This window comes from Archocentrus centrarchus, chromosome 16 (assembly GCF_007364275.1).
Source record: "Archocentrus centrarchus isolate MPI-CPG fArcCen1 chromosome 16, fArcCen1, whole genome shotgun sequence".
Lineage (NCBI taxonomy): Eukaryota > Metazoa > Chordata > Actinopteri > Cichliformes > Cichlidae > Archocentrus > Archocentrus centrarchus.
The window spans coordinates 22,223,042-22,240,741 of NC_044361.1; the positions used below are offsets into that span (position 1 = coordinate 22,223,042).

A 17,700-nucleotide genomic window follows, 5' to 3' on the forward strand; every position below is an offset into this window, starting at 1 on the left:
TTGGCAGCTCGCTGTAGTTGAAAGCAAAACCGCGTCCTCTGTTGGTGTCATTTTCCGTTTGAACTCCATTCATGCATTTTTTTTTTTTTACAGTAGGGTTATATTTATGACGATTATTTTTCATTGTTCTATCAGTCACATTCATTTGCAGGCCTATTAACGCCACACATTGATTACTAAATCTTGGCAACTGAGTCAGAAAAAAGTAATTATCTCCAAACAGGCCTGTGGTCATATAACCTTTGTAGCATAATTAATGCTGCAGTACTTTACTAATTGCAGATATTCTGGTTTAGTGCAATGAATGATTGAGGATCAGTATTAAGTAGAATTATATATAGTCTGTTTGGTGTGTGAGAACACTGATAGGCTTCTCATTGTAATTTCCAGTATTTGTTTTTCATATGTGCAACGCAGATGCCAAAGATAACCATTGTTTATTGAAGAGAACCAGGAAGAACATGTTGTACTTCAGCCCTGCAGACTTCAAAAGCTCCTCAGCACTTTTATAGTTTGTTTCCTTTGGCACAGTGTTAAAAAAAAAAAAAAAAGCCCAATCACAGGACACATTCCACATGCTATAAACATTAATTTACTACAGCAATGTCTCGCTCAGTGTGAACCTGATGTTTTTGTTTTGTAAATATTCCACGCTGGTGGAAATCCTTTTAAAAATCAAGAAAGATGTTACTTGATCTTTGCATGGAAATCAAGTCATAAACTGTTATGATACACTCTGCTGACTCCTCCATATCCTGTGGCCACGTCACAGTCTGTGCACTAAACCTTGTTTTTGCTGCATCTGGATGGAGCTGAGCTGCTGAAACATCTGTGTGAGGGTAGTACGGTACGATAGTGTTCCAGTTTTACTACCATACCTTGAATGTGCAGCAATATAGCTCTTTCTATCATTTTGACTGCTGTATGACTCCTCAAAGACACACAAATCTTAGATCATCGTCTGCGGTTGACAGGACGAGCCGACATTTGCATAGCTCATTGATGCCAGCTTCCTTTGATCCTACTTGCTGTGCCTAATTATCACAATTTCTTCATGCAGCCTGGCTCCCAGGATTCAGTCTTTACAAGGTGTCTCTCCTTCATCCTCGTTCTCCTACGCCTTCTAACATCCTGCTTAAACGGATGACAAACATATGGGGTACAGAAATCTCATCAGACTTGAGAAACAACAACTGTTCATAATTTCTGACAGGACAGTCTTGACTGGGAACAGAGAGAGACTCTTGGATCTGTTCTAAGGGAAATGTTCATTTTGATAAAAGCACTAGTTTGTGATCAAAGGATGCCATGCAGAAGAATTGAAAAAATAACACAGCTTCAGCTTTATAGGCTCTCAGTGTGTATTTGTGGATGTGGATTACTACACTGGCAAAGGGGAAGAGTACTTCTAAACTAATCAACTCAGTGTCACACTTTTAGGCCAGTAATGTAAATCATAACCTCTTAAAAACTCAGGGGATATGAGTGACAGTTTCCACAGTTCATGTGCAGCTCTGCTCAGTTTACTCTTACCATGCATATAAGTATGAGTGTAAGTTAATTCCCCTCCCTATTTGAATCACCATTGGCACACGAAGGTATATTCCATTGCTTTCAGCAATGTACCTGAACGGTTGAGAGGATAAACATCAGACTGTTTATTTTGTTTGGAGTTTTCTGACATTTTAAGTCTGCTTGAAACAGTGATAAAATCCCTCTAACAATAAGTCTTTTGACTTTCCTTCCTTCACCGGCTTGATTGCCTTTTAACAGCTGCCTGCTTTTGGAGAGACTACAGTCAAAAGAAAAAGGCCTCCAGACAGAGCAATTATGGTTTTATTTACTATGCCCGTTCTTACAGCTCTCCCTTTCTCTACCTGCCCCCTTTTTCTCTCACCTTTGTAATCACTGATCAGAATAGAGACAAGTTGAACTCCACCATGCGATTCATCTTACTTAAAAATTCACTGACAAATGGCTATAGTGGCAGCCAAACAATTAGGTACAGTATAAAGGGTAACATGGCACTAAAGGGGCAATTCACACAAATAACAGCCTTTAATGAAACGGTGTCTTTATACATAAGGGGAAATCCATTCTGGGTTGGTCTTGATTATAGCATAAATGTTTTTTTTTTTTTTTTTTAAATCTTAATTATAGACTCTTGACAGTATAATCAAATCCACCAATAAATACTTAGAAGCTTAACAAAACAAACAGCAAAGGTCATTGTAAAGGTGACAGTGATATGATTGAGCAGGTCTGGAGCGTGCAAATGAAGACAAATCCAACATTTGCTTTCCTTTTACACTCAGGAACAGCCCACAGGATCCACCTTTGAAGTGGAATGAAAAAGCTGTTGCCAGCAACAAACAAAGGGCACATTGTTTGAAGCCAGCAGCTGACATGCAAAGCAGCCGAGCATTCATAGAATGCAAAACATGATCATATGAACGACGAAACCACTGATCTGTTTGTGTAAACTGTGTGCAGGACTGATGCATTTCAAACTCAGTCATCTTTCAGCTGTTTTGTTTTTCAGTTCACACTGATGGCCACACAACATATAAACGCACACCATCTGATATCATAATCATATATCACTTTGAATCCCTATGGGCCTGTCTTGAAAGAGGAATATTAATGTAGAACTCTTCTTTTTTTGCTTTGTGTTAAGGTGACATTTTATATTTATATTTGTGGGACTTCTTTGGCATTTTCTGAGATAATCATGTAAGTTAGAATATTGTAATAAAAAAAGAAAAAAAAATGTTTTCATGCATATAACTGCATTACAGCCTGTGTGCGCCACCAAGTGGTGGTCTCAAGGTGTTAAAAGCTCCAGAATGCATCCAATCCCATTGCACAAGATGACCATCATAAAATACTGTTTATTACAATGTTATATACAAAATAAAAATGTAATGAACATAGAGTTTAAAGAGAATTGATCACATTCCTTTCAAAAAAACTAAACAACAACAACAAAAAAACCGCATAACATACAAAACAGTACAGAACAGACTGTATGTGAAGTGTAGATTTCACACTTTTACATGAAGGGATTTCATGCACAGGCATAAACCAGTCTACAGGGGATGCAGCCAGCTGAAATGAAACAAGCAACCTCAAATGGGACCAGTTAGCAAGAACACTTAAAAACACATTAAAAATGTTAACTGTTCATAACAAACTGTAACATGCTTGATATTCTTTTGTTCATTTGTTGTCTAGTGAGGCCTTTGTCCCACTGGGAGACTGACATTTCTTTTCCACAAGCTGCCGTTTCAATGACATCGCTCTAACAAAACTACCCACTACCTGAACTGTGCACGAATAATTCATGCCAAAGAAATTTGGAACTTTCCCTTATTATGAAACGTTAAAAAAAAAAAATGAAACCGTTAAAGCTATAAAAATGAAATACTTTGGAAGTGAGAACAGAGTAAACAAATTTGTTAATAGCATATAAAACAGAAAAATTCAAGCACTGGGGACTACATCTTAAAATTACAATTCTTCTGTCGACATAGATATGGTCTTGTTCATTTAAGAGAGTAGCACCAGCAAAGTTACCTGAATAAACACTTTGATGTTACAGACAGCACTTGTTAAAAAAGCATTTGTGTAAATATATTTAATGTAGTGCTGACAGTTGAACTGATTAAGCGCTATAAAAGATGTAAGTTTTATAGATCTGGAAACTGCAAACAAGGCACAACCATGTCGGTCTCTGGGCTTTGTAGTAAGTTCAGATACCGCTGAGCAGGTTAGCTTTCTCCTCCTTCTGTTTTTCCACAGCTTGGCTCATGGCCTCCAGAAACCGCTCAAGTGTTACTGTCGGTGTCTGCAGGGAAACAAACTACTTAAAAAAAGAAAGAAAAAAAAATCCATATGAATCTTGTTTTTCCCAGGAGAACAAAAATCAAATTCCTACCTTTACAAAGAGTGCATGGGCTATAAATGGTAACTTCCTGAGAGCTCTTCCACTCAAACCTTTGCTTTTTCTGAAAATAAAATCAAAGCTAAACATTAGCCCCTGGCTCTTTCTGTTCCCACGCTATGATTTAGGTGCTGCTGCATTGTTGGAGTGTTTACTCACATTGCAATGTTCCTCAGGGTTAGACTATGTTCGGACACCTCACTCTTTGCAAAGCCCATAGTCTCGAGCTCAAACATGGTGAACAGCTGCTGCCGGGGGTAGATGATTTGGCACTGTGTACATCCAACATCATGAATCAGAGACATGCTGAACAATCATATTTTTAAACTGAGTTTAATGTTGCTTATGTACCATTGCCAATTATGATTCTTCTGTCATTAACTTTCTGAAAGTTAGTGCTGTCATTTTGTTTTTAGTACTTGTATACTGTACAATATATTGGCCCTGCCAATTTGCTACCATTACAATACAACAAATATGTCACTGTTGTGATTTCTGTTTTGTTGGACTGGACTGGTAAATGGACTTTATGTAGCCCTTTTATCCAAAGCAATTTACAGTTTGCCTTTCATTCAACCACATTAACACTTACACAGGCTTTGGCTAGATACCGTGGTGGGCATTGTACCTCATGGCTGCCATAATTATGTAACATGTCAAGACAGTGGCACTCATTTCCTAGTTTTTTTTTTTTTTGTGTGATGAAAATGTGGAAGCACACAGAAGCAAAACACTTATAAGTCTGATGTGTTTTACACTGGATATAAATTGTTGCCATATTACTGGATTACCTTCATCAGCTCCAACAAGCAGGAGAGGTAGATGCTGTATATGCCTTTTTCAGATGGCGGTCCAATGTACTGCTTGATATCAGCTCTGTCTACAAAGGCCAAGTCAATTTTTTCTGTCACATTGGAGGTCGTCAGGATCACTACGTTGGAATGTCTAAAATATGAGCCCAAAAGTCAACACAGAACAAACTCGTTTACAATATAAACAACATAAAAGTTTAATGCAAAGATTTTGAATTAAAAAAATACATCCATCTATTTTAGCAGCAGTTTAAGCAGAGACACCCAGACCGTCCTTTCCTTAGCCACCCAAGGAGGTTATGTCCCAGCGAGAGGTTTATGTTCCAAGTTAGCCAAGAGACATAACCTCTCCAACATGTCCTAGGTCTGCCCCAAGGCATCCTCTTAGTAGGACATGCCTGAAAACACCTCACCTAAGAGGCATCCAGGTCAGATGCCCAAAACACAACAGCTGGCTCCTTTCAGTGTAGAGGAGTACAATCTCATTCTTTCAGTCACAGCTTAGAGCTCGTGACCACAGGTTAGAGTAGGAACATATATCGACCAGTAAATCAGCAGCTTCACTTTCACACTCAGCTCTCTCATCATCACAACGGACTAATACAGCATCAATCTCTCTGTCAGTCTCCTGCCCCAGTCTCCACTCACTCATGAAAAAAAGACCACAAGATACTTAAACTCTTCCATTTCAGGCAGCAACTCATTCCCAACAAGTAGGCACCCTTTACTGTGACATGACCTACATGAATTGGAAGTGCTAATTCTCAAAACAAATTAGTGATTTTTTATAAATCACTAAGGCGGCTTTGCATTCTGACCGTTTGATTTGGTCCAGCTGTGTGAGGACAGAGTTGACCACACGAATGGCATCAGAAGGCTCTGTTCCTGCCTGGCAGGCATTTCTTGCTGCTGTCAGACTCTCCACCTGTTCACAAAACAGAAACAGCTTCAGTCACACAGGACAACAATGCACAATGAGTTGGCAAGAGGTTCTTCTGTCTTAGATAAACATAAAAGATGTAAAAGTAAACAAAAATGTAATAATCCATTCGTTTGGGGGTTTTACCTCATCAATCAGAACAAACACAAGAGCATCTTTGTCATCAATCAGCTGTTGGATCTTTTGAAACATCTTTGTGACCAGCTTGCCACTCTGTAACAAAGAGGAATAATTAGTTACAGCAGATAGACCATACTAGTAACAAAAAAAAAGAGACCCAGGTGTACCTCTGAGAACCACTTTGAGAACAAACTGTGGCTGTTTATCTCGACAAATTGGCCATATGAATACCTGCAGGGGAAAAAGAGCGCATTTTTGAAATAATAATAATAATAAAAAAGAGCAGGTGTAGTCATAATAATTGCAGCAGTTTCACTAGAATGAAGACGGTCTTACCGACTTGACAGTCTGATTGACAGTTTCTGGGCAAGAGCTTTGCACAGTGATGTTTTCCCTGTGCCTGGAGGTCCTGAATGTGGGAAAACACAAAGAGAAACATCAGTCATTTTTATTCTCAATTCATAACAATCACTGCAGAAATTCCCTTTTTAATGTTTACCATGAAGCAGAACAACACGATTCCATGAAATCAGGTTGTTGTCAACTTTTTTGTCAGAGAAGTAAATTGTTGTTGTGACGTAATCCAGGAGCTGAAGGAAAAGGCAAATAAATGAAGTTAAGAAGTATGGTCAGGTTATAAAATCATTTTATTTCACTCCTAAGCTGCTTTCATTTATTTTACCTGGGTTTTGACTCCCGTCTCATATACCAGACTATCCCAAATTCCATGAAATTCAGCTGTCAAAAAACACACACACACACACACACACTTAATTTAGGGGAATTTAGAATATCATAATGCAGCACAACAGGCATACAGGTGGACAGCAGGGACACATGAATCCAAGCTCTTCTCCCCCTACTTTTTAAAAACCACCTTTGAGGTGTACAGTGACTGTCAATCAGTGTTATCCAGTCTTTTACTCCCTGGTAAATTAACTGTCTTTTCTGATAATCTGATGGATGTTGTTGGAACATACAAAGACAACCTTCTCTATCCAACATGAGGTGTTGTTTAAACTCAAAAAACATCTTGACCTACACTTAAAAAAAAGCCCACCATTGTTTTTTAGGTCTTACCTGGCTGTCTGACTTCAACAAACTAAAGCGGTTTTCACAGCTCTATAAAACTCTAGAAAAGGTCAAAAGTTTCTTTCTCACCTATAACACACAGGCTATAATTTGCATCAGCACCATATTTACTATTGGATGCGTGGTTTTAGGGGGAGGGAGCTGCATGACCACAGTCAGAATACTGGATGACCACTTGCTAGAACTGTGAAATCACTGTTGCCTCATGAGCACAAACCAACGCAAAGGGACATCACACATACTTTGTACTAAAGAGTTGGCAGGTTAAAGACTGCGATCCAATGCAACTGTGTGATATGAATAAACGCAGTTGAGCACACTGTTGGCGCCCAGCTACCTGCCATCAAAGACATCTACCAAAAACACTACATCCACCATATGCACCCATGACCCCACTCACTATTGCTATATACTTTTTGATGCCCTGCGAAGTGGGAAACGGTACCACTGACTCAAGGTTTGCACTACAAGGCTCAGGAACTTTATTTTTCTTCCCAGGACTGTAAATCTGTTAAACTCTAATGTTTCTCTGACCATATGCATGTTATGAATGCTCTTTATTAAATGCACAGGCATACACTGTATTGGGCACAATCACTGGATCAGAAACCGCTGCACACTGCCACTTTATGATCAATAACAGATAGCCTATAAGTCACTAATTTGCTTGTATTTTATATTGATCTTAATCTATATTGTATTGTGTAATATTGTGCCCTTGATTTGTACTACAAATTTCATCGTACCGGCTGTGCTGTATATTGACAATAAAGTAAATTGAACTGAATGCAGTGTTACCTGCTGGCAGCAACCAGTGATTGGCCGCTGAAAGCTCCTCATCGTCCTCCAAAGTGAGCATGCTGGGTCCATCCTCGCTCAAAGTGAAGATGTGAAAAGACACAGAGCACTTCTTTAAATAGAGGGGCTGAGTGGGAGAAAAACATGAATAAATATAAAACTTTTCTGTGAAAAAGTACAGCGATACCACAGAGAGCAGTCATTCTCAAAGAAAACTGACATAACAGACCTGTGTAAGCACTTCTTCGAGATCACCTATAGTCACAGACACCACATGCGTCTGAAGGAAGTCCTCATCAAACTCTGTCCATCTGTAGTTTCCGAAAAGCATGCTGTGACGAGTCAATAAAGTCTGAACATGTATCCTCACCTCAGACAGTTTAGCTGTGCTGAAATATGAAACAGAGAAGAATCAGACAAAACACAAGAAAGGACAAATTTATTTTTGTAACTTCTGCCCGGTACCATGACAATACCATTGGTGACATGAATTTAAAACATAGTCTATGTAAAAAGAAGTGATTTTAGTTCAGGTGATGGAACAAAACGGTTATCTGCATCTCATTTAGCTGTCCAGCTCCCTTGTCAGGAAAACTGCGATCCTCTCACCTGTGCATGGGTTTGATCTACTAATAACGGTTTACACTAGGGTTAAACTACCCACCTGTCCGATTTAACGTGAACCTCCACATTGATGTTTGGCTTCTGTTTTTCCATCTCCATCCTATCATCCTCCATTCCCGAAAAACTGTGAACATCAGAACAATTACGGCTTTAACAACAGCAACTCTCAGAGTGTTAGTTACATCGCGTTAGCCAACTAGCTAACCCCAGCCGGCTAACACAGCTGCCTCATGTGAACAAACAGCCTGCTACAGTGACAAAACTGAACCCAAACCTTAAAACATTAACGTCGTCAAACGGATAACCTGTATTAGTCAAACGTCTGGTGCGTTTTAATTATCAACGGTTTACTGCGCCGGCGAAGAAGTCGACAGTCACGAGTCGAATTCCGCGCGTTATTTTGTTTGAACCGGAAATACAGTATTTTTGCGGCATTACATCCGCCCACCATCTTTCTTGTTGCCAAGATTGTTAACTCGTCGCAGCTAGGCTAAGGCTAACGACCAGGACTACTTGGAATAAATTTACGACTTTGAGCATTTAAACAGAAACATGGGGAAAAAACACAAGAAACATAAACCGGAATGGAGGACAGTTGACGGTACATTAGAGCCCATCTTATTTGCTCAATGAGAGCTCACTGCAGCGCCGCTTTTGTTCCAGTTAGCTTTATGTTAGCCAGCGTTAAAGCTGGCAGAGACTAGATGTATACTAGATCCATCCATTCATCCGCCTACCGGTGGAATACTGTCGAGCTAAGATCCTGCATTAATTACTTTGTTACAGTACAACGTATTCTATTTTTTGCCTGCACTAGTACGTTATACATTATTATAAAACCTATTGTAAAAAGTATAATTTGATTGTGGTTGTAAGTAACAAAAAATAATGCATCACTAAATCACAACAAACAATAAAGAGGTTATTGATTTTTTTTTAATGATAATAACTAGTTTGACGTATAAAGTAATTAAAAAAAAATAGCTGTTAATGTCAACTTCATCCATACTGCTCTTCTGCTCTGTCACTGCTTTTTACCTGAAACATCACCTTCATCAATTGCTGGTTTTGGTTGTAGACTATGAGGACAAAGCTCTTGAGAAGCCCCTGAAGCTTGTGCTTAAAGTCGGAGGGAGCGAAGTGACTGAACTCTCTGGTTCGGGCCATGACTCCAGCTACTATGATGACAGATCAGACCATGAGCGAGAACGCCACAAAGAAAAGAAGAAGAAAAAGAAGAAAAAGTCTGAAAAGGATAAAGACAAGTATGTGGATGATGAGGAGAGAAGGCGACGAAAGGTTAGTTTGGAAAAAACCATGCTTCTATTTGATTAATTCACCATTTGGTATTTAAGTTAAAAATAAATTGGCTTTCGTCTCACAGGAGGAGAAAAGGAAGAAGAGGGAGCGAGAGCAGAGTGAATCAGAGGCGGCTGCAGTGACAGCTGCTAGTGGTAGTGGTGGGCCTGTTGAACCATTCACACTGTCAAAAAGTATTGGATTAGAGGTGGTTAAACTTGACCTTGATCTCAATAATGTGACCAATAAATTCTTTGTGATTATTTTTGACAAGTTATTTTCATTCTGTATGTATCTCTTCAGCCAGAAGAGAAGAAAAAGAAGAAAGAGAGGTTTGAGATAGAGCCTGAAGTGGAGGAGTTTCACCCCAGTGTGAAGGTGGAAGTAGAGCAGCCAGGAGACAGGCCAGTCAGAGCATGCCGGACGCAGCAAGGCAAGACTGCCTGTCTATAGGCACTGGCATTTTTTACAAGCAAGCATTTTTATTTGGGAAAGTATTTACTTTTCAGTTTATGTTTGTCCAATTCAGAGAATGAGTCCACTCCACGGCAACAACTGCTGGAACACTTTCTGAGGCAGCTGCAGAGGTAAGAACTGATGCACTCTGTTTGCAGCATGCACCTGCAACGTCAGGATTCTGACCTTTAAAAGCTACGATTACGATTACTAAGATTTTTAACTAGCCAACACTTTAGAAATATAAAGAATAAACACAGTGGCAAGCAATTCTAATGAAATATGCAGATGAGGACAAAATTATTATTATCTCTATGAAATAGAGAAAGTTTTTGTCAAATATTTCCTAAGTGCTTTGTGTTGAGTGATTTCCTAAGTTGAAAAGCAAGGACTTTTCAACAGAACATTTCTAAACCTATTAGTTTTCTCTAGAAAGCATAAGTTATTTCTACTTGCACACTAAAAACTAAACTGGCCAGGGTCAATAGCCCCCTGAAAAACTGATCTTTTTATTGAGCTATCCACAGTATTCCTGACTTCGTGCTATTACCCATAACTCATAGCAGAAGCCGGTAGTTTACTTCCGTTTGCGCCGTTGTTTACGGTTGTGGGTTTACACACTTGCCGTTCAGTTTAACATTTTAACACTGCAGTTTCTTTTACCTGGCCTAAATGGTACCACATCGGAGGTGGATACATTGCAAGGATGTTTTAACAAGCAGTGAGGTAACAGTGCCTCACCTGTCACTTGTGTAAATGACATGAAATTATGGCCTGAAGTCAGCTACATCGACATTATCAGTTACTTTGTTTTTTCCCAAGGTGTTTATGGCGAGGAATCACGTAATTATAACAGCACCAGATTACCTTCAAAGCAATAAAATCAATAAAGTAATGCTTATCAAACAAGGCAACATTGTTTTCCTTAAAGCAGCTGTAGAGCCGAGCCAGAGCATCGGCCAAGCTAAGCGCTTAGCATGGGTCATGCTAAGGGAAAGTGGAGTGGTGGAGACAGTCAGCTGTTCCTGTACCGCTGATTAGGGAAATCATGTAGTGATGCTGCAGCTATTCTGTGGAAGGTATATCAATTATCTGGATATCAGAGTGTTCAGATCACTGAAACAGAAACACTGGACTGGCCGAAGGCTGTGATCGGGGAGACACGCAGCTGTCATCTTGCTAACTGCTACGTGTCTACATGAAGGCACGCATTGTTTAAGCTTTGTGTAGGCTGTATGCTGTAGTGTCACACTATAAATAAAATAACATAAAAAAATAAGAGGCTGTACATTAAAGGAAAACTTAAAACAAAAGGAAATACGGTAATAGGATGTGCAACTGGGTAGTATAATTTGGGGGGGGAAAGAACAAATTTACAGAATAAAATAATTTGAAAAAATGTACAGACTGATGTAGTGACAACTGACAACAGCACAAGTTGAATCCGAGCTCATGTTCCAACTAATAAAGCCGCCTGTTACAGCACAAAGTAACCGAATTTTGTCATTAACTCTGGCTCTAACTTTGGGTAACCGGAAGTATAAAACCGTACAGCGGAAGTAGCAGTCTGTCATGGCAGCCTACGTGTGCTCTTCCAGAAACCCGTGGATAGCACAAACCACTGCTGTGCAATAATGTGCTTTAACTTGGTACTGCTCAAAGCTTGTAAAATCAAGTTAAAACTGAGGGCTATCTTTAAGTACAGTATAACAACTTTAGCAAGGGTTTGAGCTGTCACTTGAGAGATCATCATGCCAAAAATAAAAGAAATCAGTTTAGACTTGAGAAAAATAATTGGAGGAGATGGATATACAAAGTTATAACAGGTTTTCCATGTGTCAAGAACAGGAGTGGGAAGTACCATCGAGAAATTCAAAGAGGGCCATACAGTACATACAGAATCCTGGTAGGGGTAGGAAGCAAAAGATTTCAAAGACTCTGGAAAGAAAACTTGTAAGAGATGTGTCTAAGACCCCCGAACAACCGCCAAGACACTAGTGAATGACTTAATCAAGTTGGGAATTGTAGTCTTAAAGAAGGCAATCCAGCAGTTCCCTGCACAGGAAGTGAAGTACGCTAAGGACAGCCGGGAGAAAGATTATGCATACTGGAAGCTCGTCCTTTGGTCAGATGAGATGAAACTATAGCTCTTTGGCCATAGAAATACTGCTTACGTTTGCAGAAAGAATGGAGAGGCATACAGCCCAAAGGACAGCATCCACACAGTGAAGGAGAGTGGTGAGAGTATTATGCTGTGGGGATGTTTCATTGCGTCTGAAACAAACAAGATATAAAGAATCATGATTTTTTTTTTGGGGGGGGGGGGGGGGGTGGTGATATGATCCTTGTAGTTTGGGGGTTTTTTTTTGTAAAATAATTTTGTTTGTGAGTGTGTAAGTGTATGTGCTGAAAGTTTTTTCTTTCAGGATAAATCCGGATGTTTGGAGAGAAACCCTTTTATTCTAATGCTGCGTAACACTGTTTTTAACAAAGTTAAAATATCACCTTTGCATATAAAATCTACAACGGTCCAGTTGGCAGATTAGCATGAGCATAAATAAGCACATATATTCTCCTAGGGAGGGTATTTTTCATGACTTTCCTTTAGGCCTAATGGTGCTCTGAAAATAGGATATTTTGCATATGCTGTTGTGTCATGCGGCACCTGCATGCTACATATTGAACACTGCAATAAATATTGACATGGTTTCAGTTATTAGTCTATTTGATCATAAATTATTAATCTTTTGAAGAATTGAGGGTGAGTCCTGTTTGTGGCATGTGAATTTGCTCATATGTCAATCATAGATTGCAAAATGTGGCATATGAATAAGGCTGCATTATGAAGTGGTCTGTTTGATCAAAGTACAACAAGATCCATTAATAATGATCATTTCGACCTCGAGGATGACTTTCTTGACCACATAAGAACACTTATGTACACATGGGCAAGTCTAAACAAGTCTAAAAACTGATGTATTCAATAACGGTGATGGTGTGTTGCTCATCTTTCAGGAAAGATCCCATGGTTTCTTTGCATTTCCAGTAACAGATGCAATTGCTCCTGGTTACTCAATGATCATCAAACATCCTATGGACTTCAGCACTATGAAAGACAAGATTAGAAACAATGAATATAACACAGTAACCGAATTTAAGGTGAGGATACCTTTAAAAACACATTGCAAAGGATATTTTCTCCCCAGGTTTAATGATACTCTGTATGTACGCAGCCTTCATACCTGACTGAACACTTTTTGTTCCTCAGGCTGATTTTAAACTGATGTGTGACAATGCCATGGTATACAACCGACCAGAGACTGTCTACTACAAGGCTGCAAAGAAACTGCTTCATACAGGATTCAAGATGATGAGCAAGGTAATGAGATTACACAAACCAAAGGCAAAAACTTTTTTTAAATAATATAACAGCACAGTAATGTTTTTTTTTTGATGTGTGCATCACATTGTACTAACTGTTACTCATATGCTTTATCAGTTTTTAATAACCTATTTTAAATATCTCTTGAGCAGAGGTGATATGCTGACTGGATTGTAAAGTACAAAGGGAATCCTGTCTGTTGATTTCTCAAAGAGGAAAAAAGGACATCTTAATTAGTTCTCATTTTTAGGTTAAATTAGTACATTTAAATAGAGTTGAGAGGAACAGCATGGCAACATGTCACGAAGGATGTCGCTAACAGTTGTGGAATATATTCAAAGTGCAGCTATTTTTGGTAGCGGACTTGTACGAGCCCCACATATAAATAAAACTGATTTGGGTGTTGTAATCCAAAGAACATAATTCAGGAAGTGTGACATTAATGTGAACAACATTCAATCAAATGCAAATGTTGTTATCCAGTGTCACTAGTAATTTAAACCTCGGTGCTCCACGTTGATGCTGATGCCATAAATCTAAAACATTTTCTTTATATTGTCAAACTTTATTAGAATCAGCACAAACTCTTTATCACTCCTTTTATTCCTTGTCATTTCTTTTCCATGAAGCTAAATGATGTGTCATTTTTTTTTCTTCTTTCTACTCGTCGTCCAGGAGCGGCTTTTGGCTCTGAAGCGCAGCATGTCATTCATGCAGGACATGGATATTACTCAGCAGGCAGCCATTTTGGGGGATGAAGATCTGACAGCTGATGTACCTCCTCCAGAGACAATCCGCATTCCAGTGGAATCTGCAAAGAAGTCCAGGAAACAGCCAGCCAAAGACATGAAGGAAGTTATCAGGTATTTCCTAAATAGTGTCTAGAGTTTGTGACTTTTACTTTTTCACACATGTTCAGACTGTCACACAACACCTCTCCTGTGTAATAATACTGCGTAACATTTCTACCGTCTCAGTTACCTGTATGAACCAGAGGGAAACGCTTGCAGCTTGACTGACAGCACGGCAGAGGAGCATGTTCTGGCACTGGTTGAACATTCTGCAGATGAAGCTCGGGACCGCATCGACAGATACATGCCAAACTCCAAGGTTCTGCTCTGCGCTTACTGCATGATCATCCACACATTTCCAGTTATACGTAATGTTTCTACAAGCTACAGCTCTTTTTATTATTAGAACTGACAGAGTGAAAATAGGCGCTGACACTCGTATATCACAAAGATAAGGGGGCTTGCTATTTGAATACTTAAGGTTTTAAGCCTTACTTATTTTCCATGAGTAAGCTTAACCTGATGTTTCATGTTTTCAGATGGGGTATTTGCGTAAAGAGCCTGACGGTTCTCTTTTGTATACGGTTGTAAATCAACTCGATGCTGATGCAGAAGGTTTGCTATCACTACACAAACTTTTATATATCTATTAAAACCCTGTGCTGTCTAGTACTTCACTATAATATGTGATCTGTCTGTAAGAAGCCAGTTTGATTTATTTTTTGCAGAGGAGGAGACCCAGAAAGTTGATCTGAGTTCTCTGTCAAATAAGCTTCTGCCTGGATTAACAACTCTGGGCTTTAAAGATGACAGGAGACACAAAGGTATGTGGCATAATTGTTTTGATTTAATTAATGTTAGTTCTTGGCTTTTAAGATGTTTTTTTTTCTTTCTCTGTGTAGTGACCTTTCTTAGCAGTGCCTATAACATCCAAAGCCTTCAGAAGAACTCCGTCTTTCCAGATTTGCTACCTGATGAGATGGACATGCTCTATTCAGCCTATGGAGATGACACAGGGGTGCAGTGCGCTCTGAGGTAGGTGATCGTTTTTTTGCTTGCACAGATAAAGTCTCCAGTTGCAGTCAGCTTTTAATTTTTCTTCACCTTTTTTCACTGCTTAAGTATACAAGAGTTTGTCAAGGGCTGTGGAGGTGTCAGCAAGCGTTGGGTCGATGGCCTTCTGGACAAGATGACTGCAGGTGATCACACGAAAGCTGTCAATCAGATACGACAGGTACAGCTTCTGTTTTCTACTTGTTCTTTTTTCTGATGGCTTAAAGAAGACTTTAGTTTCTCTGCTGCATGGATGAAGCTTTCTTTCTTTCTTTTTTTTTAAACATTTCAGAAAAGAAACATAATGCTGAAACCTGATGAAACCAAATCCAACATCTGTGATATGCAGGTATGCTGTGGCTCATGAAAGGAGATACTGTAATATAATTGTTTTGCTTGTTCCACCCGACTTGACCAACTAATTCAAAGTGGGTATTTTCTGTTCAGATGGCAGATGGAGCTGGCCTGGGAGAGGGCGGTTCAGTGCTGGATTTCATGTCAATGAAGACGTACCCAGATATGTCTCTGGATATTACCATGCTTAACTCATTAGGTGAGTATCTTCTATCAACACATTGTATAACTGTATACACGTTTATATATCAACAACTCAGTTATAATGACATTTAGATAAGATAAGGTAAACATACCCTTACCATAGGGGCAGTTAAATATTTGGAGTTGCAGGAATAAAGAGCATTATTTCCATGTAAACATGCTTACTATTCTTCGGCACACGCAGCAGTCATGTGTCCTTCGTGGACAAAGAACAGAAATGTTGATGCTTCACTTTCTTTTCCATTTAAAAGAAATTTCTCCTGGAAAATGTATCATGTTCTGCCTAACAAAACAGCTGAATCATATTTATTTATTTGTATGATTTGTTGCTCTTGTATAGCAATGGGTATAGAAGAATGACAGAATTGTGCACATTTTTCCCAGTTTAGTTGTTTATGTTTGTGCACTCTTATTAAGCTCACGTGAGATGCTTTATTTTAATTTTTTTTTACTGCTTTGTTTATTTAAGATCTTAGAGTGGACTCATCTTTTTTTGATATCAGGTAAAACGGTGAAAAAAGAGCCGGGTAATGAGGAGGGCCAGCAGCCTTTTGATGATGCTGACAAACTCCTGCAGGAGTTCCAAGAGGCCCAGGTGGACAGAGTTGGCTCTAGACCCTCATCTAACCTGTCCTCTCTCTCCAATGCCTCAGAGAGGGACCAGCACCACTTGGGTATGTTCAACAAGTGTCTTTTTATAATAATGATATCAAATGAGCCACTAGTGCCAACGGTACAACATAAGAACCATGTTTTTGTTTATCCATAGGGAGCCCTTCTCACCTGGGTGTTGGGGACCAGTCTGAAATGTTTCATGATCCCTATGAGTTCCTGCAGTCTCCGGAGCCAGAGAGCACAGCCAACAGCTGACCGCACACACTGCCGCTCTGTTATCCTGTTGGTAAAGACTCTGGGTACTCTGTGATGGACTGTTAAACACAGTGATGACAGCAGAAGCCTCAGACCTTTGATAAAGACTGAACATAAGTGTACAAATTGTGTGTAATTGTAAGTTTTTGTACTTGGAAAAATAAATGCTTGTGCCCGTGTTTGTAAATATGTGTGTTGTCAAAGACAAATCTCTATTCTGATATAAAGTATTTGTCTCCTTCCTGATTTTTTTTTTTTTCCAGATAAACAAAGATAAAAGACAAAGATAATCGGAATTCATACAAAATAATGATTTGATTTATTAAGGGAAAACGTTATCCAAACCTACTTGGCCCAGAGTGAAAAAATAATTGCCCCTAAACCTAATAATTGGTTATGCCACCCTTGGCAGCAAGAACAGCACTGAAGTGTTTGCAATAACTGATAATCGTTCACATCACTGTGGTGGAATTTTGGCCCACTCTTCTTTCCAGGATTGTTTTAATTCAGCCATATTGGAGGGTTTTCAAGCATGAATGGCCTGGTTAAGGTCATGCCAAAGCATCTCAATCTGATTTAAGTCTAGACAGACTAGGCCACTCCAAAACATTCATTTTGGGTTTTTTTTTTTTTTTTTGAGTCATTCAGAGGTGGACTTGCTGGTGTGTTTGGGCTCATTGTCCTACTTCATAACCCAAATGTGCTTGAGCTTCTGTGCATGAACTGCTGGCTGAACATTCTCCTTCAGGATTTTCTGGTAGAGAGCAGAATTCATGGTTCCATCAGTCACGGCAGGTTGTCCAGGTCCACCTCCCGAATGAGTTGTTGATGTGCTCTTGGCATAATTTTGGTAGGCCGGCCGCTCCTGAAAAGGTTCACCACTGTTCCAAGTTTTCTCCATTTGTGGATAATGGCCCTAACCATGGTTCACTGGAATCCCAAAGCCTTGGAAATGGCTTTGT

At 39.3% G+C, this 17,700-nt stretch overlaps 2 protein-coding genes across 3 annotated transcripts; one reads left to right on the forward strand and one right to left on the reverse strand.

Moving 5' to 3' along the window:
* Window positions 1–2,879: 2,879 nt before the first annotated feature.
* On the reverse strand, window positions 2,880–8,794 carry trip13 (thyroid hormone receptor interactor 13). 2 transcript variants are annotated; one of them, XM_030750799.1, is made up of 14 exons: window positions 8,635–8,794; window positions 8,370–8,453; window positions 7,935–8,094; window positions 7,706–7,832; window positions 6,498–6,553; window positions 6,315–6,405; window positions 6,152–6,224; window positions 5,983–6,046; window positions 5,822–5,908; window positions 5,574–5,680; window positions 4,735–4,888; window positions 4,103–4,215; window positions 3,938–4,007; window positions 2,880–3,847 (listed from the first exon to the last, which is right to left on the reverse strand). In XM_030750799.1, the coding sequence occupies exons 2-14, from the start codon at window positions 8,441–8,443 to the stop codon at window positions 3,752–3,754; spliced, it is 1,272 nt and encodes a 423-aa protein (XP_030606659.1). In that variant the 5' UTR covers window positions 8,444–8,453; window positions 8,635–8,794; the 3' UTR covers window positions 2,880–3,751. The 2 variants fall into 2 exon arrangements, with proteins under 2 accessions (XP_030606659.1, XP_030606658.1); XM_030750798.1 differs by having other exon boundaries at window positions 8,604–8,790.
* Window positions 8,670–16,925, forward strand: brd9 (bromodomain containing 9). Its single transcript, XM_030750800.1, has 17 exons — window positions 8,670–8,930; window positions 9,408–9,628; window positions 9,714–9,836; window positions 9,932–10,061; window positions 10,158–10,215; window positions 13,105–13,243; window positions 13,353–13,463; window positions 14,142–14,329; window positions 14,444–14,576; window positions 14,797–14,872; window positions 14,986–15,081; window positions 15,160–15,292; window positions 15,380–15,491; window positions 15,603–15,659; window positions 15,758–15,863; window positions 16,372–16,542; window positions 16,638–16,925. The coding sequence occupies exons 1-17, from the start codon at window positions 8,882–8,884 to the stop codon at window positions 16,736–16,738; spliced, it is 2,004 nt and encodes a 667-aa protein (XP_030606660.1). The 5' UTR covers window positions 8,670–8,881; the 3' UTR covers window positions 16,739–16,925.
* The last annotated feature ends 775 nt before the right edge of the window (window positions 16,926–17,700 follow it).

What these genes read in the sequence shown, in the direction of transcription:
- trip13 (XM_030750799.1), bottom strand. Translation starts at nt 8,443, where the DNA reads ATGGAGGATGATAGGATGGAGATGGAAAAACAGAAGCCAAACATCAAT. An exon ending in GCTTGTTGGAGCTGATGAAG is followed by an intron (nt 4,216 to 4,734) that starts GTAATCCAGTAA and finishes GGATGTACACAG; the next exon opens with TGCCAAATCATCTACCCCCG. An exon ending in ACCCTGAGGAACATTGCAAT is followed by an intron (nt 4,008 to 4,102) that starts GTGAGTAAACAC and finishes TTTTATTTTCAG; the next exon opens with AAAAAGCAAAGGTTTGAGTG.
- brd9 (XM_030750800.1), top strand. Translation starts at nt 8,882, where the DNA reads ATGGGGAAAAAACACAAGAAACATAAACCGGAATGGAGGACAGTTGAC. An exon ending in CTGTCAATCAGATACGACAG is followed by an intron (nt 15,492 to 15,602) that starts GTACAGCTTCTG and finishes TAAACATTTCAG; the next exon opens with AAAAGAAACATAATGCTGAA. An exon ending in TACCATGCTTAACTCATTAG is followed by an intron (nt 15,864 to 16,371) that starts GTGAGTATCTTC and finishes TTTTGATATCAG; the next exon opens with GTAAAACGGTGAAAAAAGAG.